Genomic DNA, 23,942 nt, shown 5'->3' on the forward strand with positions numbered 1-23,942 from the left:
CTCCTCCTCCTCCTCCTCCTCCATTAACCACTGGTTCCTCCAGGTGTTGGGAGGAAGAGGCAGCAGCTGGGCATTTTCATGGAATAGCAGAAGAATGCAGCAGGGTGCCAATTAGTATAAATTACTACTTGCCTGTCTTGCTTGGAATGGAAATACCCAATCAAACCAATCTCTCTCTCTCTCTCTCTCTCTCCCCCCCCCCCTCTCAGCAAGCCACCCAACACCCAGGAGAAAGCATAATCTTTTGGGAGCACAGAAAGCCTTCTGAAGATTTTCCCCTCCTCATCCTGTTACACACAGAAAATCCTCAGAAACCCACCATTTTTTTTTCTTTTCCATTTTCAAATGTCCGGTTAGCTGCATGTTTGGTCCTATTGTACCAATAGCCGGTCTAAAAAAGGGGCTTCCTTGAAATTAGGGCAACAGGCACATGTAAAATTAAGACTCCGGTTTGCAATTGAACCTTTCCTTACATTTATTTTGACTCTAACCTGGGCATCTGTTCTGCTGTGCTCCATTTCCTATCCTGAGGTCCGATTTTGCAGTTCTGACACAACCCTTTGTTCTAGTGATCTCTTTCATGACTCTGAGAGCTGGGGGAGGGGGCTGTGAGTGTGTGTGTGTGTTTTCCAGTCAGACCTTCTAAGACAGAAGATATTTATTTCCGATGCTGCCTCCATCGCTGTGCCTGCGTGAATGTGCGCTTACGGCTGGCTTGGCAGAGATGCAAGTTTAACACCCGTGAATAAAATCGGACGTCCAATACATTTACCTCTGGGTGGGAAGCCGCCGTTTCCTCCCCACCCAAGGGCTCCTGCGGGTGATGGTTGTTCAGCCCAGCGGGATGGGTTGGCTTTGGGGGCGCAATGCTCTTGAGAGGGGCTTTGCCTCGGGAAAAGAGCAGAGCCCTGGTCCCGCTCTTGGCATCCCACCCACCAAGGAAGGAGCCCCCGAGGGAGACCTTTCAGGCAAAGAAACCAGCAATTCCAGGCAGGTCCTGAAGGTTGGTCCATCAGACTGAGGTGCTCCTTGGTGGGGAGTGAGAGATGCGTTAACTTGGCCGTGCAACACCTTCTTGGCTTCCTTTCAGCCGACCCTGTGGGTGGGGCAATTCTCCCACCGGGCTGGGCGACGTCTGCGAGTGGAAACCTCCAAGCTCGGAAAACCCTGGTTGAAAAGAGGCATCGAGCCACAGCGCATCCCTGGGCAGCTTTTGCAACCCTACCCATCGCTTCGGTCTCTCTTACTCTCGGGCCGTTTAAGGATGGCAACCCATGCCGGGGCGGGGTGGGTGGGGGAAGGAGCGCTGCAGCCATGCATCCCTGCATGCACGCGCGCACGGCTGCTTTCTAGCAGTTAGAATCCCCCTCCGCACCCCGCCGCACGCTCTCCACGGTGCTGCATGCCAGCAGGCTGCGAAGGCGCATGCGCGGACTCCCGGGCTCCTCGGCAGGCAGGGCGCCTGCGCAAGACGGGGGGGGTCTCTCTCTCTCTCTCTCTCTCTCTCTCTCTCTCTCTCTCTCTCTCTCTCCCCGGCTGCGCGCACGCCCTCACGTGGGCACGCCGGCCGGGCGGGAGCGCGCCCCCTCCTCCTCCTCCTCTCCCTCCCCCTCCCTCGGCGGGGCCGCCATGTTGGATGGCGCGTGTGGGCGGCGGGTGTCGAAGGCGGCGGCGGCGGCCGCCGGAGCCCGGAGCCCAGCAACGCCCGCCGGCAGCAGGTGGGAGACGGCGAGCAGGGCGGGCGGGCGGGCGGGGCGGCGCTGGGGCCTGGGGAGGGGGCGGCGCCGGCTGCCCCGGAGGCGCTTTCGGGGGAGGGTCGCTCAGGGGGGTCTCTGGCTCCCCTCTCTGCTCCCCGAGACGCAGCCCCCCCCGTTTGGACGGACCCCCCTCACACGACCCTGGCCTGCCCCGGAGGGTTGGGAGAAGGCGGGGGGAGGGAGGGAGGGAGGGAAGGAAGGGGGCTTCCGCTGGCGCCCCCACCCCACCCCACCCATTGGCGGGGGGTCTCTCTGGGTGGGGAGGGGGGTTCCACCCCATGGGGACCACGTTGGGGGGGCTTGCTTTTATGGGTGCGGGGGTCTTATTCCGTCTTCCTTTGAGGGCAAAGGGGAAGAAAGGGGTTTATTTTGAAGGGTGGGGGGCCAAAGGAGGGGCCCGTGGGGTCAACCCTGCCTTGGCTAGACCCTCTGACCCCCCCTTCCCCATTTCACCCCCTCCCCCTTTGGGTAAAAGATGCTCCCTGCACAACAAAGACAGCCCCTCCCCACCTTTGGAATGGTTTTGCATGGGGGGGGTTCTAAAGGAGGGGTTGAGCCCCCCCTTATTTTGTAAAACCCCCCCCCTTTTTATTTTTTGCTTTCCTTGCTGTTTCCCCAACTATTCATGGCTGGTGCAGATGGAGGACCTATCCTGATGGGAGGGAGGACATTTCCTTTAAATTTCTTTTTAATTTTTTTTGGTAGCGAGGAATCGAGGCGTTTCATGCAGCTTTTCTGCCTTTGATTCGAAGCCAAACCCTCCCCAAAGCTTGTGGCCTTTCCTCAGAATTAGGGTCAGGTGGAAAGCTGCGGCCAGATTGTTCCCCATTAGCGTTGTGGGTTTTTCGTGGGTGTGTCTTGCACTTGGAAGTGGATGGAGCGTCAGTGTGAAAAAGGGACCAAAGTTGTGCGATTACCTAAAATGGAAAGAATTTGGGGTGGTGGGGGGATGGGGGGCGCAAAAGGGAAGAAGGCCGGGGGGGTCGGGTTGAGTTATGGAAGCTGCTCTGCATGTCTAGGAGATGTTTGTCTTTATCTGAAAAAACACACACAGGGTGGAGAATGGCCTAAGGTGTGGTGTGGGTGACACAACCGAGATTCCTGAGAGTCTCTGCCTTCTCTTTCCTCCAAATCCAGAATCAGATTTGAAATGCAGACGGCGAAAGGCCCGGTACTTCAGACACGTTGGTGGAATGGTGAATTTGTGCAGTCTTTGGGAGCTGCACTCGGAGTGTGTGTGTACCGGGACTGTATTTTGTGCTGGGTGGATGCGTCTTTGTGAAGGAGTCATTCTGAAAGGATGTGTACCGCAGGTCAGATCCTAACACCCTGAATTTTCTCTGTCCTTTTTTGTTATTTTCATTGAGGATGAGAGCAGTGGTTATTTTAATTCATGGCAGTGAAGTCTGGTGATGGTGGCTTTCTTTTGTGTCATCCAAGGTTGTTCCAGCAATCCCAGAGCAGTTAGTAGCAGGAAAATAAATTTTCTCCTTCTGCCTTGTCAATTGGAATCAAAATTGTCAGAAAGGAGAGATCTCTTCAGTGATTTTCCAGCTGTTTTTCTATCATTCTCTGTTGCATTGTGCACATCAGCAGATCATAATTTCTTTCTGAATCGTTTGTTCTGCCCTGGGAAACGTTCTGGGTTCTCTACCAAATTATTGAATTTTAAAACACTTTATTAGAAGTCTGTGTAGTTTGGAAGATATTTGAATGTCATATAACTATGAGTTTAACATTTTAATACATAAGGACCTGTAGTGATGAAATTTGGTTTGTTCCCTGTTGTAAAGCAGCGCAATTGAGAAAATGTGTTTATGCCAATATTAAAAAATAGTGTCTGATTGCAATTAAGAGGTAATTTCCAGGACAGTTTTGGTTATAGATGCATTGGGTACAGTAACCTTCCTTGACTTGGTGCCTTTTAAGAGTGTTGGAACAAAGTAAAGATGAAATAGTAAATCAACTCCAAGTGATTTCGTGGAGACACACCAAACTTCTTAGATATGTAGGTTCTGCTGTTCTGGGGTTTATTTTGTTTTACTTTCTAGTCTAGTCTGCAGCTCTGATACTTCTTGTGGTCTCCCATCCAAATATTAATTGTGTTCTTCTGGCCCTGCTCAGCCTTTGGAGATTAGCTAAGAATTTCCGCTGATAGTGCTGGAATTTTGTGAGTTGTTGGCCTCTCGTTTCTGGAGGTGTTGTGTTGAAGAAGGCTGGTTGTAAGTTGGGCCGGCATGCTGGTACAGAGCTTGTGAAATCTGTGCAATAGGGTTATGATTGGAGTTTCCTTGATTCTCCTTCCCTCCCTTTTTTCCTTAAAAAAAAAGAAAGTCAAATGATTGACTCTAACACGGAGGCTTAGGATAACCTCATTGAACAGGAGCGTGTGCCCTTTTTGTGCACAGAAGTAAGGAGTCTTAATATGTATGAACTGGCTCTACGTCACTGAGAGGTGTTCAGTTGTAACTTGAATCCATGGAAGCTTACCTGGGAGTAAATTATACTGAGATACGTGAGGCATAGTCAGCCAAGCATGAGATTAAATTTATGTAGCTCCTGAACAGCCCCACGGAGAGTGTCAAAATACTTCTGCGGGTAGGAAAGGCTGATTATGTTTAGGGATTGACTCTGCAATGCACACTTCAGGGTTGTTGCAGTGGAAATGTGCGATGATTATTTTGTCTGGCAGGTATAGCAGCTTCTACGCTAGGTTAAAATACATTACAAAAAATCATCGTGACATTTTGTCGATACGGGTTAGCTGTATTTTATCGTTGGAGAAAGGTAAACACATTGCCACATAATTGGAATATATGTATATATCATTAACAGACTTTCTACTCAGAATTAAGCCCCACTGAGTTTGGAGGAGGTAAATTGCCACATAAGCAGTCTTCAGATTCCTTTTATTTGTTCTGATGGTAACAGACATCTTGCAAGTAAGTTTCATGGGGAAGAATAGTGCCATTTGCCAGGGATCAAATAAACCAGTCTAACTACACGACATGAATTTTCAAGTCTTGACTTGAAATAATGAGTATTTTGGTTTGTCTGCAGCTTTCTAGAGTGATATATAACACACGTGATATATATTTATTGGCATACGTACATGCTATATATTACATTTAGTTCCCAGCCAATATGGCCAAAGACCATGTTTGCTATGAACTGTAGATCTTACACTGTATCAAATCCAGTCTGGATCTTAGTCACAGGGCTGAGAAGCTGGCACTTCTGTACAGGGCTATAAGACAGCCTGTGTTCTTGATGTCAATTTCATTTGAACTTGCTGTTATTTCATTTGCCGTTTAACTTATTCATCTTTTGTTTTTAATTTTTAATTTGTTGCAGCATAAATGTGATACAAATACAATATGGGAAAGCTGTTACAATCCGCTTTGTGAGTCTGGTGGTTTGGAGCTTCCCTGGAAGGCATGGAAAGGCTGCCTCTCAGTGACTTAAATAGGTTACCCAGGGCGACATCAGGGCTGTGGTGTGAATCCGTCAAGCAAACCCTTCCTTATTTGCCACAGTTATTTTTGGTTCCTCTCTTGTTGAGCATAGTAAGAGGGTGTTTTTTTAGGAGGTGAACTCAGAGGCCAACATACATAGAAACCTACTGTTGTGTTTGCATAAGATGCAGGATTTCTGCTGCATCATGAAACCATTTTCCTGGGTTCTTTGGAAGCTGATCTGATGAAGATTAGTAATGGTCACCCAGCCCATTAAGGTCACAAAAGGGGCTAGCAAAACTTGGTTTGCTGAATCTGCTCCACAAAGCAATTTGAGAAGTTATGCTCCAAACCTGAGATGCCCAGGGCTTATGACAGCCGGACTAAGAAGGTGCAGAAACATTGGCTTGCAAGCTTGACCAATTCTCTTCCTAGCTGGGAGAGTGAGTCGGTGAGAGCTAAGCACAAGCCTTCCCAAGGCATGAAACAGGCCCTGCCATGTAGGTCATCTTTTCGTCCTGTTGCTCTCCAAGTGACTACAAAGTTGGAGCTGGGCAATAGGCAGGCATTGTTTACAGTGAAAACAGAGCTCTCTGCTTTCCCCAAGCAGCCCCCAGTGAAGAGTGTGACCTGCTTGCAGGAGTCAGGGCCATTTGCAAGGAGAGAGAATTCCAGCTATCCTCCTGCTGCACAGGGCCCTGGGCCATCGCGCGCCCCCCCGCCCCCCCCCCCCCCCCCCGCCCGGTTCATCCCTGCATGCTTGAGACCTTGGGAAGATGGAAGGAGCGTTAGTGGAAAAGTACAGAATTCTCGGCCGGTTCCTCACTTCTCCTGAATTTCAGGTTTTAACGCACTTGTCTTAAGCCAGCCTCGCTGAAACAAATGGTTGATGGAAAGTATTTGTTTTCAAAATTGGTTTTTAGTAGCCAGAAAGGATTCCCGTGCTCAAAGGGCCTCTAGTTTCTGTAGCTTCCCTACGTGCTTGGGGGAGGCTTTTACGACTTTTGGAGCAACCTTCATGGCTAGTGGTTGCATTCCTTAAGATGAAGAAAAGGAGAAGTGGAAAATGTTTGCTTCTGAAGGTGTTCTTCACGTTTTGACAGATTGTAGTTCCCAGCTTACTTGAGGGATTTAAGTGGAGTTAAATTGCATACAGTGTTGCTTGAATCTTCCTTATAATTTCTTCTTTAAAGTTATACTTGGGTTTTGAAAGTTGCTTAACGATGTTCACTGGTCCACGAGGCTGCTATCCTTTTGCTCTTATTGAGTCAGTTTTTGAGACTGAAAGAGTAAATAGCTTCTCTGGGCTATCGTGATTTATGAGGTATAGTCAGCTCTCTGAATCTGCAATTAAAGAATGAACTGTTCTTGCATAAATGAAGCAGAGAACAAGCAAACAAAACTTTCGCTGTTCGGCTGAGTATACAACGATTTTTATCCCCTCGATGCCTCCTTGGTTCAGTTGCAGGCAGGTGGAGTATTAAAATTAACTAGTTGATTAAATTGAGTATATAAACTATGCATTTTAGGGGATAAAAGTAAAAAAAAGTATGTCAAACATGTCTATTCCAGGTGTATGTTTAGGGTTTTGTTTGTTTGTGTTTGCTTGCTTGCTTGGCAACATTTGTGTCCTGAATACAGGGACACTCTATGGCCTTCATTGAATCAATAATGTTCCAGAGAGCTCTGAACGAAGTTGCCCTTTTTTAAGCCAGTTAGCTACAATCCCTTTGACAGAAAGCAGAGTTGGGTCGGGTACTTTGGAATGTTTTGCAAACACTTCCTGTTTTATTTCAATAAGGCGGAGAGTTTAATATGTCCTAATGCAAGACAGTTGAGCAAGAGATTGTCTGGAGGTTTGGTAACACAGATGTTGTGCTTGTATTGTCCAGATTGTTCACAATAGCATTTAGGGCAAGGGTGTCCAATCTTGGCAACTTTTAAGATTTGTGGACTTCAACTCCTGGGGAAATGGCTGGCTGGGGAATTCTGGGAGCTGAAGTCCACAGGTCTTAAAATTGCCAAGGTTGGACATCCTTAATTTAGAGCCTCAGTATGAAGCCTGCAGCTCCCAAATTTCTGCTCAGCCCAGGTTTTTGGCTACACAGCTTGAATGAAACTCAACGTGCTAACACCTCCACTTTCTAAATTCGTTCAGCAGGGTGTCCAGTCATTGTGTAAAGAGTCCCGGTACCAAACTGGCTGAGACAGACTCCCAGCAGCTGCCACTTGTTCTTCACAGAGGAGCTGTGAGTCCAGGAAAGCCCCCAGGTTGAGCACTTGTCCTCTCTGGGACCAATAGTGAAGAATCTCCCAAACAGCCCCCACCCTCCGTCTTGGCAGGACTGGGTCTCTTCTTCCCTGTCCAGGCCTGAGCAGCCTTCGGATCCTGGATCATGACCTTGGCAGCATCCCCGATGGTCCAAATGCATTTGCCCGCTTGGCTTCTTTCCTCTTGATCCAGAGGGCAGGGCTGCCTTTTTCATTGCAAATAAACGAATGGAAGTAACGTCTCTTGTGACCGCCTGCTATTATTTTCCATCACGCTGACCCTGGAGGATGGGGCAGGGATTAGTCCCAGGTGATTGAGGCCTCCCCCCCAGGAATCCAGGCCTCTTCCAGTTGGGCCCCCATTCCTCTGGCTGCAGTTTGTGCTCCTGGGGCTGCTGCTTCAGACACCATTCCTAGTTAATACCCTTTTCTTGGTGTTTCCAATAAGGTGTTTTCATTTAAAAAAAAAAAAAAAATTAAAATGCATGTGAATTTTGCAAGCCTTATTTTAAAATGAGCAAATTGTAATTTAGCATTTGGGAAATCGTTTCCTGTGGCACATCCCATCTGCCATAAACTTGGCCTCAGACCTGATGGGAAAGGGCTGCCTGAATTGCTAAGTGGCCCTACACTTTGTAAGATCTAGAGAACCGTCAAGTGGATTTTCTTCTCTGTTTCCGTAGCAGTGTGTAATGTCTGCACTGGTCCTATTCTGCACCCCAAGAAAACTCGGCGTGGAAATTTGATTTTATTCTCTCTCTGTGTGTGTGCCTGTAATCTACCTTCCCCAGCCTTATGTTGAATTGCCACTCCATTAATCTCCAGACAGTATGTTGGTGTTTATCTAATTGACTCTTTGTCGTACTGTTAAGAGGAAGCCCACATTGGGCAATGCGGAGATATTAGCATAATTTCAGGGTTGGAATTGTTTGAGGGCTTCTTCACATATCTACAGCTCTCTGCTCTCTCCATTCCTTGAATAGCAATGTGTTTGTGTGTTTTAATCTCAGAAATACTTGGTTGACTTGTTGCTCCTCATGAATCAGATTTCCTGTTTTCCTCCTCCTCCTTCTCCTCCTCCTCCCTTCTCAGTGATTTCTGCTGATGGTTCAACAGGATCTCTTCTGGCTCTTGTTTCAAAAGCACCCAATTGTGTAACGCGCCTTGAAGTACGCAACGTCGAAAGGCACATGACGAAATCATCCTGTTGGAGGAAGGCAGGTCCGCTGATGGGGGATGGGCACGCCTGAGCTCCTTGGGCCATGATGGGACGGCAGATGAGGTTCCTCAGGAATCCGAGCTACATAAATTTGGCCAATAATTCCTGTTCTCCCATAGAGAACAGGGATTATTTCCAGAACAATTTTTCAGAACAATTGTTCCAGAACAATTTTTCTAGAGAAAAATTCTGCTGAAAGCATCTTAGTCTCTTTGGTAAACTAACTGTAAAGTTGCAGAGTCAATCTCAGCGTTAGGATCAGATTCACCAATTCTCTGCTTAAGCTTTCAAGTTCTAGAAGCCCTGCAGTGATTAGAGAAGAACGCAGAAGAAGAAGAAAATGAAATGAAATAAAATACACACAAACCAGCCTTATCTTCAAGTGAGACAATCCTATTAAAGTTAACTTTTAAAAGAGGACCCGGTCACCACGGTCTCTTTGCCTAGGCAGCTAAGCGTGTTCCCTGAATGATGAACAGGGAGATGGAAACTTCAGGACAATTGTCACCCTGGCATGAAGAAAACGAGTTTGCGTGCTTTAGAGAAATGACACCGGTTCCCTCTTCTTCCTTCCTGAAAGACATTTTACGTTCTGAATCTCAGCTTGATTCTTTTTTTTTTTTTTTTTTTTCCTGCGGAGCTTTATGTTTAGACAGTTGGAAGGCAAGGAAATTCCTGGGACTCTTCCAGGGCTCCTTGCTGTCCTGTTGATACGCTTTTCCTTTTTTTAAACTAAGGCAGGAAAGATCTGAGGTGTGTTCTTTTGCATATGGACTTTTATGCCTAATGCCCAGTTTTATTGCATCTGTTAACTGTCTGCCGTGTATGTTTGTCCCTGATAGAATGAAAGATAGGATTCTTTTCCTGTTCAGCTCTGGAAACAAATCTTTTGATCTCCCCCCCCCCCCCCTCTTCCCCTTTAAACGCAGCCTCTTTGCCGTATTGGTGTCTGGTGATTTGTGACTTCCAACTCAAGTCTCTCATGAAAGATTTGAGCAATGGGGGTAAGGAAAGCCCAGTTCTTTTCCACCCCCCCTGAGGTGTCACGAAAAAGAGGCCATTTAGAATTGAAGGGCAGGGGGGGAGGAGAGTTGAGGCTTCCTTCCTGTATCTGGAGGAGACATTGGGGGGGGGCGGTCCTCTCTTGCTCCTTTTGTACCACCGGAAATAGTTGGATTCCAGAGCTGCAGGGGTTCCCCTGGCTTCTCTTTGAAATCTGGAGGGGTTTAATTCCAAGTCAACAGATGGGCCATGGGCCAGCCGGTGCTTCCCCCTCTCCCCCACCCGCAAAGTGGGATTAGACCTGGAACAAGAAACATTTCTGGCATGTTTTACATTTTCCGTAGAAGAATGCAGGAACTTGTTCTGGCTGTTGCTTTCAATTGGCTTTTAAAAAAAAAACCTGTGGCTAGTTAAATGCCTTTTATTATCCTGCAAACTCAGAGCTTTCCTGTAGTATCAATAAATTGTGATTTACTTTCCTTACCCACAGAGTATTAAGATATGAATCTCCTTTTGCCCTATGCTCTAATAAGCGGGTAAGTAGCTCAGGGGTGTCCAACCTTGGCCTCTACTTGTGGACTTCAAATCCCAGAATTCCCCAGCCAGCCGTTGAAGTTGAAGTCCGCAGCTCTTAAAGTTGTCAAATTGGTTGGACACCCCTGGGGTAACTTGAGTTAACCCTCAGGATTAAAGTTATGATAAAACACTGTTTCCTGCTCTTTGTTTTGGAGTTTTGAATGCTGAATTGTACCGTTTCCCCTAAAATAAGACCTCCCCTGATAATAAGCCCAATCGGGCTTTTGAGCGCATGCACTAAAATAAGCCCCCCCCTTGAAAATGTTTAAACGCACGCGCAGCCGGTCCCCGCCATTTCTTCTGGTTTCCTCCACGTGCCCCAAAATAATAAGACCTCCCCGAAAATAAGGCCAAGCGTTTATTTCAGGGTTCAAAAAAAATAATAAGACGGGGTCTTATTTTCGGGGAAACACGGGTAGTAATCTGGTTGTTGCGGAAAACTATAATCATTTATTACTTCTCCGTACATGGGCTCTCTGTATATACCTTTATGAGTATGGCATCCTACTTAATGAAAAGAAAGGCCTTGTCTCTAAAATTGGGGAGCCCTAAGCTCTATCGTGACTTTGGAAAGTTACGCATGACAAGACCCGCTTAGGATTTGGAAACCACAAGTTAGAATTTCTGAAGTCAGTGGTGGATCACTTACTTCTATAAAGAAAACTACCTTAGTTGCTCCTTTAATGACGGAGCCTAGATGGTGTTAGAAACGAGGGTTATGGCCGTTGGGGATCACAACTATTGTGAGCATCTAAAGCTGCTTCTGAGATTGTAAAATGCTTTGGCCAAGGACAGAACTAAATACAAGCTCCCATTTGCCATAAGGTGGTTTTGGGAAGAATTTAGCTTCTAATCTGCACATGCTTCACCCCACCCTCAGCCCTCCCTTCACTGCTCCTAGCCCTGCCTTCCGTCTGAGTCCCAGGCTCCGTTGTTCCGAAGGCCAGAAAAGGCAAGTGCTTTTGAGGTGTGACACAGTGGCTGCATCAGCCGTATCAGGAGGCCTAATTGCAGATACGGCTTCGCATTCTGGGATTTTCACCAAGCAGCAGCCGCGCAAAGTTTAATTTTGATTCGTGCTGCAGTTGCAACTTCAGGGCCCTGTGGAGACCCCGTTTCTGCTGAGTTTTCACTTTTCCTGGGCGATTCATCAGTAAAGTAATAATCCGCCAGGGCCTCTTTAAAGAAGGCTAATTCCCTGCTAATGTAAAGCTTTGCTTTTAATGAAAGCAATTTGTCATGTACTTTCTATATTTACCAAATGATCTATCTTACCTTTTCTGCCTTGCCCGATGGCCACTTGACAGACGTCCTGCGGTCTTGACGGAAGAGGATCAGAGGAGGGTAGAAAGGCCCTCGCCCCAGCCAGCGGCCCAGCAGCTGGTGCCCTTGCGTATACCTCTGCATGCCAGGGTTCTCGGCCCTAGGATGACTTCCCTGTGGGGTCTGGGATTTGGGGAGCTAGCCAGAGTGTGTGACGCAGAGCAACAGATGGCCCTACCTGGAGGAGAGGAAATGATTTCAACAGAAGTGGCTTCAAGCCGGTGGCGCCATCTTGTCTGCAGCCATAGTTCAGTTCTCCCCCTGGTCCTTTTATCTGGCAATCCGAGCTGTTCACAGTGTTTTTATCTGGGTCTGGGATGCCTGACCGAGAGCTCTTGAAAGGCCACTGCTTGCACGTGGCTGCCTAGCTGCAAGGATGTTGCTGTAAATGGGGTTTGGAGTCTCTTTCAGGAGCAGTCTTGGCTGCTGGGTCTGGAGGTGATTGAGTTAGCTAGGTGCCGCTGAGGCGAGCTCAGGTCCTGTGAGCAAATGGACGGTTCCTTCTGTCACGTCAGGAAGGCAGGTCACGTCACGGACAGATGGGATGCCGGAGTTGGATTGGGCCATCTTTCAAAAGGCAAGAAAGCCATTGCCATGGTTACTAATGGGATTTCCCCTCCTTTTTAGGTCAAGCTCCCCAGTTCCTTTCGTACCTTTGATGAGGAGAGGAAATGACTTTATCAGACACTGCTCCAAGTCAGATGATCTTGCTCCGTCTTCCTGTCCGAGGGATTCGCGGAGAGGGAAACGCCGTGGCGGCCAATCCCTGAGGACTTTCGGGAGGAATCTGCCTTGACGGAGGAGCAGGAGATAAAAATGACAACTTCGTCGATCAGGCGGCAAATGAAAAACATTGTGAACAATTATTCGGAGGCCGAAATTAAAGTCCGGGAAGCAACTTCCAATGACCCCTGGGGCCCCTCCAGCTCCTTAATGACCGAAATTGCAGACCTGACTTACAATGTGGTGGCCTTCTCCGAAATCATGAGCATGATCTGGAAACGGCTGAACGACCACGGCAAGAACTGGAGGCACGTTTACAAGGCTTTAACCCTTTTGGATTACCTGATCAAAACCGGGTCGGAGCGGGTGGCCCAGCAGTGCAAGGAGAACATCTTTGCCATCCAGACTTTGAAAGATTTCCAGTACATTGACCGGGATGGGAAAGACCAGGGCATCAACGTGCGCGAGAAGTCCAAGCAGTTGGTCTCCCTGCTGAAGGACGACGAGCGGCTCAAGACGGAGAGGGCCCAGGCCTTAAAGACCAAAGAACGCATGGCTCAGGTGGCCACCGGAGTGGGGAGCAATCAGATCTCCTTTGGCAGAGGCTCCAGCCAGCCTAACCTGTCCACCAGCTACTCTGAGCAAGAGTACGGCAAATCTGGAGGCTCTCCAGCTTCCTACCATGGGTGTAAGTGCACGTCGTGGGCTTTGGGGTTCTTCCACACTCTGTGCCTCTTCCAATTGGTGGGTGGATAAATAGAAATGTGGGTCTCTGAACCAGCTACAGGGACCTGGTGTGTGGCCCTTGCTTGGCCAGTGCTTTCACTTTGAAGGACGTTCTCATTTGGAGGTTCTCCGGAACAGGATGACAGCCCTGAGGTGGGATTGGAAATAGTTCTCCCATCCTTCCCTTCCTGCAGGTGTTCCATCCCACTTAGTTATAATTTTGAGTCTTGTTCTCTCGAAGAGAATTTTGTTGCATCTTTAAAGACTGAGAAATGTGTCATTGAACTGTTACAGCTGCAAGGTTGTACTACAAGAAGGCTCAGGCAGCTAAAATATCCTCTGGGAAGTTGTTCATTTCTCGTCTCGGGGAACCTGACCTGAAGGGCTGCTCAGAGTTGACCTGTGGAAATTTTGTGAAAGAGCAGACCTCGGTTTTTGACTTCCTTATAGTTTGGGAATCTGAAGGTTTCTGGAAGTGGCCACAGAGCAGGTCTCGGGGTGTCAACGTTGGATCTACTCAGTGCCATCTTGCGCAAACATCTGGGTTAATGATCAGGCGCTTTGTAGCAGGATAACAAAGGATCCCTTCATGGGTTACAAGGAAACAGTTTAGGCTGGATCATTGGGAGACGAGGCTTTTACTGCAACGCTGGGATGCTTCACAAATTTAAGAAATTTCAGGGTTGGCCGGGATGGTGATTGAGCTGTCATTAATGGCCTCCTAATGACATCAGGGATTTAAATGTGGAGTGAAAGAGGGAAATAGGTCGCTTCAATTTGCAGGCACAGTTTTATAAAATTTAACGGCAGCTTCCCCGGGGAAGTCAGCGCATCTTAATCTGAAATTCTGCTGTGACTTTAAATCCCTGAGAAAATTTAAGCATGCCTCAAAAGCAACTTGCAGTTAGCTGAATGTGGAAACTAAGGGAGGTGAGCTGTCCTAACCAGATTTACTCAGGTCAGCCATGCTGAATTCTGAGGGTTTTGCTCTCTGTCCTCGGTGTGCATGGAATGGTCATGATCAAGTCTTCCTGGTCTGGATCCAGGGAAGGATTAACATTTCACTTTGTTTGACTTTGCGCCCAAACGAATGTTTCCTGGACCGAAGCAGGCCTGGGAAGCTTCCTGTTACTGTCCTGTACTTATTAGGAGAGGAAGCAACATACCAGGGAGATCGTAGCTTTGGGGCAATATTTCTTTACGTAGAGACCCTTCTAGCTTTACTTACAGAAGATGTCTGGGAGTGAACCCTGGGAATTTCTGTACATTATTCTGTACATTATTCCAGGGAATAATGGCATACAGTGGGGTGCATGTCAGCATAGCACACCATTTCCAGCCATAAGAGCCTCACATGCTGTTGCAACTTGCTAGTGCCACCTGATGGGGCTTCATGCCTGCATCCTTTGCTGCCTTAGAGGGACAGCAGTTCTGTGTTTAGGGTGAGGCCAGTTCAGGGTCTGCCTTCAAGAGCGTCGGCCTCAATCTCGAAAGAGTCTGGCCTCCGGGTTCTTACCTAATCAGACCCCCTTGGCACCCCGCCTGACTTTCAGATCGCTCTCTATGTGCAGCCGGTTAAATGGGAAACGTCAGCCTGCCCATCCTCTGATCCTTTTGGGGATAGTTCAAGTTAGAGTGGACAACCATCTTTGCAGTCCCGTCCTCCCACCCCCAAATATCTGTGGCTGTAAATCTCATGTTTCATTTTCCTCAGCCGGATTTCAGTTTTATCAGTCTTCAGCTGGCTCTTCTTTGGCAGTTTACAATTCTGGGTTATCTGTTTTTTACTGAAAGGATGATTGTTTTGAGTTCTAGTCTGTCTGCCTGGGGCCCTTGCCATTAAAAGGTAGATGAGAGGAACCGTGGTTGTGGAAGGGTAGCTGAGCCTGGGAGGACAGCTGAGGTGGAGAAGAGGAGGTTTCAGCAGCAGAGCTGCTCAGAGAGAGCCAAGCTTGTGCCTGTTTCCCCCTCCAGCTACATCACCGAGAGTGTCTTCAGAACTGGAGCAGGCCCGGCCTCAGACCAGCGGGGAAGAGGAACTCCAGCTGCAGCTGGCTTTGGCCATGAGCAGAGAGGTGGCAGAACAGGTTGGTTTCTCCCAGAGCGACAGCATCACCTGGTACACTTTGGGTTGATCTGCTGTCTACCCCAGAAAGGTGAAACGAGGAAAAGGCCTGAGAAGAGCACAGGTAGGAACCTGTTGAACTACAGCTCTCGGCTCCTTCCCCTTCTAGTTTTGGTTGGTCGGATTAGCAGGGGGTAGGTTCTGCAACCTTGCAGGGGCCCTGTCGGCGCCGCCCCAATTTCCCTATTAACTGAAAATCGCTCCTGAAAACCTGCCTCCCAGCTTGGCTGTCATGGTTAAGCAAGGAGCTGACGATCTGTGGCAGCGTATGACAGCTGTTAGGAGTTACGCATGATCAAAGGAAAGCTGCAGAATCACCCCGTTGGACACTCTGGAGCTATCAGTCAAATCCTGAAGCGAAACCTTTGCAGGTCCACGATCAGGTCTTAACGGGCTTCTAAAACATTACATTGATGAGTATGGAAAATTCTGAATCTCCGAGGCAGCCACGCCTCTGCAGACGACGTGAAGCAGGAGTGGAAAACGGGCATTTTAGCTTCTTCTACATCAGGGCTCTCCAAACTTGTCAACTTTAAGACTTGTGGACTTCTGGGAGTCGAAATTCACAAGTCTTAAAAGTTGACAAGTTTGGAGACTCCTGTGCAGTTGTAGCTGAAGAGGTAACGAGGCTGTTACCTGTTCTGCAATCTGGCTGGAAGTGTTGGCTGTAGTCTAGACCAGGAAACTCAGGAAAACGACACGAAAAAAGTGTCAGCAAAGTCCTTCCCTGTCACGCCAAGGGAAGGGCACGGATGAGTCCCCGAGCTCGACTTGCGGCTTTCCTTGAGCCGTCGTGGGACCCTGTTTTAAACTTCTCCCCCCTCCCCCTTTCTGCAGGAAGAGCGCCTGCGCCGCGGCGACGATTTGAGGTTACAGATGGCGTTGGAAGAAAGTCGCAGAGATACTGTCAAATTTCCCAAAAAGAAGGAGGTAGGCGGTTTCCTTCGCAGAGAATTCTCAGGGCTCCCTGGGTGGGTGGGACAGATGAGAAATGGAGCCAGCATTGCGACTTTTGAGTATTTATGTGTGTGTGGAAGACAAGAGGGTTTATCATAAGGCATCTCTTCCGTCCTGGGATAAAAAGCCCAAGCGATCAGCTGAGGGCACCTGAAAGAGTGAAATGGTGCATTGTTTTTGTTCGTTGCGCTCCTGTCTTTCCTTTTTGAAAAAGATGATTTGTGGGTCCTGTAAAATGTTTGTACCCAGCTAAAAATGACCTTTGTCAGCAGCATGCAGCTTTGCTGGACCTCATGGATGCGCTGCCTTCTTCCGCCACCCCTGCCCCCAAAGGAGAGTCCAGGAAGCCCCCAGCTGCAGTCAAGAAAGCCGACCCTTGGGGGGGCCCTCCAGCCGGCACTGCCACCTCCGATCCATGGCAATCATTCGGTAAGAGCCGGGCAAAGGGGTCTTTCACTGCCCTCTCCCACCCAGCCCTCAAGGTGAGGCAGCCCGTGCAAGTCCCTGAAAGGTTTCCTTTGTAGTTTGGCATCTTTGGGAAGGTAAGGATTTTGGGGAACATTTTATTCTTAAACCTAGGGAGATGCCATCCATCCCCTGTCCTAAGGTTCAAGGAAACAGGCTTGCAGCTGGCTTTCAACATTGACTGATTCGATTCATTGATAACAGGCCCTTGTTTCAGCTTGCCAGCTCCTTGGCTCCCTCGGAGGGTGGTGAAGGAATCAGATTTATGTATCTGGATGCCGCTGAAAAGGGTGGCTCAAAACAGAACAGAGGCCTTTAAGTCTCGCTTAGCTGGACCGGGTTTTCAATGGCATTCAATAAGCGCCTTCTCAGAAGAGGGTCTTGTCCTCCAGGGCTGCCATTGCTGCGTCTGCCCGCTTTTGTCATCCGATTCATGAAAGAGCAACTTGTTTGGGAAGCTTCCACTTACGGCAGCCCCGGGCAATTAGCATTTCTTGCATGGAATTGTTGATAAATTTGCAGGAAATGGAGGCAGCGGGGAAGAGATTAGCTGCTTTCTGTGGAAAGCTCTGCGGCCTTTCCTATCTTCTGGACATAGTGACTGGGAGCCTGCACCTGTTTGTAAATCTGAATCAACATTTTAATAGTTTTGTGTGTGTGTGTGTGTGTGTGTGTGTTTTCAGCAGGCTTCCTTTAAACAGATATGCCAAAACACAACCAACCAACTGAATTTGGGTTCTCATTTTTTAAATCAATGCGCTGAGAAGATGGGATGTGCAGCGACTTGCTATTTTGATTTTGTCACTTAATCATGCTATGCCGATCAAGAAAGAATCTTTTAAGTTTTTTTTAAAAAAAATAATTAAAAACTCCTGCTAGAATCTAGTTTAGAACGAATGAGTTATGGTAATATGCATGGGTGGGCAGCAAGTAGGTCCAGCTAAGTGGATGCTAAGTGTTTGAGAAGACCGAGAAGGGGTCTTCATGTCTCATTGTTTAACTTCAGCAGAAGGAACAAGATTGCTTTGCCCTGTTTGAAATCCCACGTTCAGAATGTAGGATTTCTCTTGTGAAAAATGCTCCACAAATTTTGGTTTAGGATTCTAAACATTGTGTGTTTGCTATTCGCATCTGGTCCTGTTGGTGAGTTAGGATTAGGGTTAAATAGATAAACCCCTCAAAATTGAAGTTGCCCTCTCGTTAGTCACACGTCGACTGTTGGATTTAGGTCTGACTTTGCTGTGAAGCTTCAGGGCTTGTACATCCTTTGCTGCAGGTGCCAAACCAGCCACCTCTGTCGATCCATGGGGAGCCCCTGCGATCTCCTCAGCTGCCCAGCCTCTCCCAAAGAGTGCCGATCCTTGGGCTCCTTCCCAGCCATCGTCTGTGGCAACAAAGGCAGCCGTGGACCCCTGGGGACCAGCACCAGTAAACAAGCCAATTTCTGCTTCTGGTAAGTAGGATGCCCACTTTCTGTATCTTTTGGAGGAACCTGTTTTATCGGTGACTAGGTCTAAGGCATCTGGCGTGTGGGTGAGAGAGAAGTGGCTGGAAGTGGGACAGAATTATCTTCATACAGATGCAGTGATTAGAAAGACCACAGCCCGGCTCAAGTGATGGGAATGTTTTTTTTAAAAAAGTGAAAGATGATCGCTGTCTCCCTTCAGCAAGGAGAAGCTGTGGACATTGTAAAGCTTTTGTTTTATCCTCCAGACATTCCCTGGACAGACGACTTCCTCATTTTGGGGAGTTTTCCTAGGACACGGGCATTCCTGTGTTAGGAATCCTATCAGTTCCTCCATTCTTAAGGCTACTTGGTAGCTTGGTCTGTTTTTTGAAAGAAATCCACTTTAATTTGTCTCAGGAGCCTGAGAGGCTCATATGCTGGGAATTCACTCCTGAATTCTTGGGTGGGCTGAAGGGACACAGCAGAGGCGTCCTGATGAAGCAAAGTAGGTTAGGGCAGGGGTCTCCAACCTCGGCAACTTTAAGGCTTGTGGATTTAAACTCCTAGAATTACTCAGCAGCATAGTGTAACTGTCCACTAGATCAGGTCTCTTCAAACTTGGCAACTTTAAGATTTGTGGATTTCAGCTCCCAGAATTCCTCAGCCAGCTATTCTGGCAGTTGAAGCCCACAAACGCTAAAGTTGCTGAGGGTGGAGACCCCTTGATTAGGGCATCCTGCAGGGGCCAAGAGCTGGTGGCTCAGCCAAACACGGAAAGGCCCAGATCCCAGCCTCTCCAGTCAGGGTGGCCAAGATTCTGGGGTGGAGTTTTCCAGCTGGGTGAAACCGGTTATCTTGTCCTCCACTAATGAGAGAGAGAGAGTTAACCCCTTGATTGGGAGGTGCTAGCGGAAACAGTATTTTTCTAGGATTATGGAGGAAGAGTCCTGGCTGTGGTGGCAACATTCTTCTTTTGCATTGCAGGTAGCAAATCTTTCGACCTCTTCAGCAATTTGAACGGGACGATTAAAGACGACTTTTCTGAATTCGACACCCTTCGATCTTCTAACAAGCAAGGTATCTTTGAAACAGACACCATAGTTGGGGGCTGAAAAAAGGACTTGAACAGCTGGTAGGAAAATGCTGCTGAATGATCTTGATAGCCTTCCCCAAATTAAGAGAAAAAAAAATCACAAGGGAGAACACGACTCCTGTGAACATTTAAGTAAACGAAGTCGTTTATAACAACAGGGCGGCATTCTCCGTGTCAGTGCTTGATGTTTGAGTCCGACTCGGGTTTCAGATTTGAAGAAGCAAGAATGAGTAAAGCAACCACCTGATGTTTAAGGAAAAATGCCTGGCATAATAGGGAATGTGTCCTTTTGAGAGAGATCTTTTTCAAGAGCCGCATTTTCCTTTCCCGCGATTCAGGTTCTGCTTTGTCGGCCCAGAACAGTGGGACCACCAGCCCTGACTTCTCAGACTGCCAGCCAGCCAGCTTCTCCTCCAGTAAACAGAGCGCCGCTCGGAAAACCCCCGAGTCTTTCTTGGGCTCCAATGCTGCTTTGGTGAATCTGGACTCCTTGGTATCCAAGCCCCCCCAGCCAGCACCATCCCTCAACCCTTTCTTGGCTGCAGGTACGTCTTCGCGCTGAGTTTGCACTTCTTGTTTCTTTGAGAGCGGAATGGCCGAAGGGGGAAAACGGGCACGTTAATGGATCTTGCTCCCTTGAAGGTGGACAGTCTGTGTTAATGTTATTTGAGTCAGTGCAGCAACTGATTTCACCATGAGCCTATGGGTAGCTGCGTTTTAGGGAAATAAACGTTTTGCATGGCAGGGAACAGGACCCAGAAACACAAGGTGCGTTCTTGGGGAGTCAGTTGAGCGACGTTAAGATGTGTGGACTTCAACTCCCAGAATTCCCCAGCTTTGAGAAGTTGCTGAGGTTTCTCAACACTGCTCTAGAGTCTCTGCTCAGTGGAGGTTTGGGGGGGGGGATTGCCTGGGAGGAAAGGTTGGGGTGACTCTAGCCAGTGAGAGGACCGTGGTGCCATGTTTCATTTCCATCTAGAACAGGGGTCTCCAACCTTGGCCACGTTGAGCCTGGTGGACTTCAACTTCCAGGCATAAAGTGGCCATGGTTGGAGACCCCTGGCCTAGACAAGAGTCTCTCAGTTGGGCTACTGGTTAGCTACCAGCACTGGAATCTGAATTCTGTGGTGCTGCAGACCCTCCTCTGCCCCCCCCCCCCATGTCTTCTGTAGACCCCACTGCTCTCATTCCTGGCCAATGGGCATTGCTTGACCCATCGGTAGGGCCCCTACCTCTGTGCCTTGCATTGAAGGTATCCCTGCATTGAATGATGCCTTTGTTGCAACTTTGTGCTTGTGTAGCTGTTTGCTGTCAGACTGGAAACCGTGGAAGTCGGACTGACTCTTCCCTCCCCTCTTCTCTGCTCCCAGGATCCTCGTCATCGTCGTCGACTTCTCCTTCTCCAGCCACAGTCAACCCCTTCCAAGTGAATCAGCCGCAACCCCTCACTCTCAATCAGATGCGGGCCAGCCCCATCCTCGGGGGCAGCCTGCCTTTCAATGCTGCACCAGGGCCGGAACCGGGGCCCCTTCCTTCTGTGGCTCCCGTGGCCCTGGCCCCCTTGCCAGCTGCAGGCCCCGTGACCTCTCTAACCAGGATGGGCCCGGGAGTGAGTGTGGGTGTGATGGGGTCCGTGGCACAGCCTCTCCACCACCCGGGGATGCCCCCCTCGGTCTCTCAGCCGGCCAATGCCACTAACCCTTTCCTCCTCTAAAGGAAGCCTGGAGCGTGAAGCCTCCCTGGGAAAGGCGGGCAGGACATCTGAGGTTGGCTTGGGCTGAACCGCGAGCGCTGGAGATGGGGGTGGCTAGGCTGGCGGGCTGCTGTAGCCTTCTGTGGGAGCTCCTGGTGCCCTCGGCCATTCGCCGAGATGTGCCCTTTTGCCCCAGATGGTCCTTTTTGTTTGGGTTCTCGGCAGCCTTGCAGAAACGCTTTGGCGTTTGTCACCAAAGTCCGTTTCTGCTCCCTCCCCTTCCTCCTTTTTGTTAATCATTTCAAGACTTTGCCATCTGAAAGAGCCCCCTGTGTTGTTTTGTAGACCATCAGCTGCGCTCAAAAGTGCCGCGGCCTGAGCCAGCCAGATCCCGTGCTTGTAAAAACACACCTGAGACTCAAAGAGTGCTAGTGAACATGTTTGCACATAGCCACCTGCTCCTCTAGACTGTTTGGTTCACCCATAGTCCTTACCAGTCTTGGCAAAAGAGGTATCTGGCCTTTGTGTTCTGTATATCCTTGCACACTAAAATGTCGAGCAAAACTGTGCCTCCCTTTTGTCGTCCCCCCCACACCGCTGAGAATCAGGCAGGGAGGGCCGGGCGAGCTCATCCACAGGAGGAGAACCGAAGCAAGCTCTGTGAAATCCCGCAAAGTTTTTGTGAAACCCCGCAAGTGTGCTGTTTTGTATGCAGTGTTGAATTTCTACAACTTAACACGGACTGCCCACGACTTCCGTCTGAATGACTGGCATGCTGCCCTGGTGTTCAGGGCTGGTTTTGGCTCTGTGCTTTCCGATGGTGACTTCATTTGGAAATTAGTTACACGTGCTCTTTTCGTTTGACTCGCAACGCGAGGCTTTCAAAAAAGCATAGGGTGGGGAATACCGAGGTAATACTGGGGCGACTCGGGAACTGATTTGGGGGTGACCTTTTGTTATTATGCAGTAATCCTTGTATACTTTTGCACTTTTAAGGATAGGGCCGTTTTGGATTTGAGTTCGCCAGGTGAGCGTTCTGTTTTCACTCTTGCTAATTTTTATAATGTTCTTATTTAACAGTCGATAGTTTTGATAGATTCATCAGGTTTAGTGGAAAAATTAAGATACTGTCTTTCTTTTCCAATTCTCTTCTTTTTTTGATTTAACGTTTCTTATTTATATATAAATATTTTAGCTCTTGGTTTTCATAAAGAGAATTTTAAAGGGAATATCGACAAACCTTCTGCTTTTGAACAAAGACATTTGTATTGGAAAAAAACAATGGAATAGCTCGTGTAACATGAATTTTGAGAGGGATATGGCTAAGGTGACATTGAAAAAGGAAAACACTACAGTTGCCTTTCAGTTTCCCCCTTTTATGAATACATCTCTCCACTTTGTGTAAAAAAAAAAATACTCCTGGAAGCCTTTGAGAGGTTGAAGATCATGGAAAATAAATGACTTCTCTCTTGTAATACTTTCAGCAACTTAAAAAACAAAACATTGCTGTATGAATGTTACTTTTAATTAACTAAACTCTTCTAACTAAAGAATGCACTCCATGGTGGTACTTGGCTCTGTTTACAATCTTCTCCGAAAAGTAAACTTTTGATTCTTTCGGCTCATTTTTCCCCCCACTAAGACATACTCAGGTTTAAGTAGTTAATAATTGTTTGAAAATTCTTTTTCTTTTGAAATGGCAACTGCAAGAAAGCACGCATAAACACGTGTGTGTGCTTACATACAGATGTTCTCAAAAGCTGGATGAGGTCTCTTGATGCTGGAGACTGGCTGTGTGCAAGAGGGACAGCTGTTGGGTGGCTTTTAATAATTTATCCTTTAGAAGCAACATCCATGCCAGGAAGCCTCTTTTGGGTGAGCGGACTGTGCCGCTGGGGGTCATGGTAAAAAAGCTGTTGGGTGGCTTGAAAGAGGCAAGAGGGGTCCTTTGCTGGTGACCTTGAAGGAAGATATGATAATCCACGATACCAAAGTGACAGGCAGACATTGTGCGATTAATATAGACAAGCAACAGCTTTCCAATTGCCAGCTGCCTCCACTTCTCGTTTTGTTTCCTTTACCTTGTTGCACAGTTGTGTTTGATTCCTCACAACAGGTCATTTCACTCTGAGTAGCCATGAACACCCTAGAGTGGCCTTCTCCACCCAGGTCTTCTTGCAGCTTCTGCTCTTGCCTTGTGTGGCCAGCATGGTCTTTAGAGTCCCTGCAGAATTCCTGCTTTGAAAAACTGATTTAATTTTGTCCAAGTGGGAAAAACAGCTCCTTCTATGGAGCTAACCCAGGTACAGGATGCTAAGTAAGTATTTTGTCTGCAGTCCGCAGGAAAGTTGTTGTCTGATTTTTTTTTTCTTATGTAGCCAAAGGTTTTAAACGGCTTAAACATGCCACCTTTCTGGTGTTGCTTTCCTTCCAATTAACGTACACTAACAACATTATTAACTGTCCCTTCTCCTCACTTCCTATCCTGCCTTCCTTAAAGTGACCTAAACTTCAGAATGCTCCTAAAGAGGCTTTCCAGTTTTTTTAAAAATCTCCTTAATTCAAGGAAAGCGATCACACCCTCCCTATTTCTTTCATCTCCAGCTATTTTCTAACACCTGTTTTGTATGGAGTATGGCTGAAATATCTAGCCTGACTTGGTTTCTGCAGCAGAATCTGTAGGGAAACATCTTAGAACGACTTTCTAAACCATTGGGAACGGGCTATTTTGGATACGTGGTGTCAAATTTTTTATTTTCTCTACGGCTGTCCTTTATCATTTGTACCATTGTATCATATAATGTTCCCTTATGGCAGAAGCGTAATGGTCACTCAGCCGTAGAAAGGTGGGGCATGTCAGGATTCAGTGTCTTGTCAGAATTAAACACATATTGCTCATATATTCCCAGACTGTCGTGACTTTTCAAACACTAGCTGAGATGTTCCCTCCTCCGGCAAAGGCTTATGGGTGTTCTTTAAAAAAATAAATAAATTAATACCTTTGTGCCATTGGCATGCATGACCCTTGATGGGTTCCCCCAATAGACTTCCAGTCCTGAAGGGTCGTGCAGAGGGGAGCTGGCTGAGAATTGTGGTCCTTGCAGTCCAGT

The 23,942-nt window shown here is 47.9% G+C and overlaps 1 protein-coding gene across 1 annotated transcript; it reads left to right on the forward strand.

Annotated features, from left to right (window-relative positions):
* Positions 1 to 1,633: 1,633 nt before the first annotated feature.
* EPN2 (epsin 2) lies at positions 1,634 to 23,732 on the forward strand. The gene is made up of 9 exons (XM_070955426.1): positions 1,634 to 1,718; positions 12,231 to 13,014; positions 15,027 to 15,139; positions 16,015 to 16,107; positions 16,407 to 16,563; positions 17,876 to 18,052; positions 19,031 to 19,123; positions 19,478 to 19,684; positions 20,510 to 23,732. The coding sequence occupies exons 2-9, from the start codon at positions 12,420 to 12,422 to the stop codon at positions 20,851 to 20,853; spliced, it is 1,779 nt and encodes a 592-aa protein (XP_070811527.1). The 5' UTR covers positions 1,634 to 1,718; positions 12,231 to 12,419; the 3' UTR covers positions 20,854 to 23,732.
* Positions 23,733 to 23,942: the final 210 nt, after the last annotated feature.

The sequence above is a fragment of the Pituophis catenifer genome, unplaced genomic scaffold (assembly GCF_029215685.1).
Source record: "Pituophis catenifer annectens isolate HBS135680 unplaced genomic scaffold, rPitCat1.0.hap2 SCAF_16, whole genome shotgun sequence".
In the NCBI taxonomy this organism is placed as follows: Eukaryota; Metazoa; Chordata; class Lepidosauria; order Squamata; family Colubridae; genus Pituophis; species Pituophis catenifer.

Bases quoted from the DNA above. Each gene is read 5' to 3' on its own strand.
- EPN2 (XM_070955426.1), top strand. From the start codon at position 12,420: ATGACAACTTCGTCGATCAGGCGGCAAATGAAAAACATTGTGAACAAT. The intron at 16,108-16,406 runs GTAGGCGGTTTC...CTTTGTCAGCAG, and splicing joins AATTTCCCAAAAAGAAGGAG to CATGCAGCTTTGCTGGACCT. The intron at 19,124-19,477 runs GTATCTTTGAAA...CCCGCGATTCAG, and splicing joins TCGATCTTCTAACAAGCAAG to GTTCTGCTTTGTCGGCCCAG.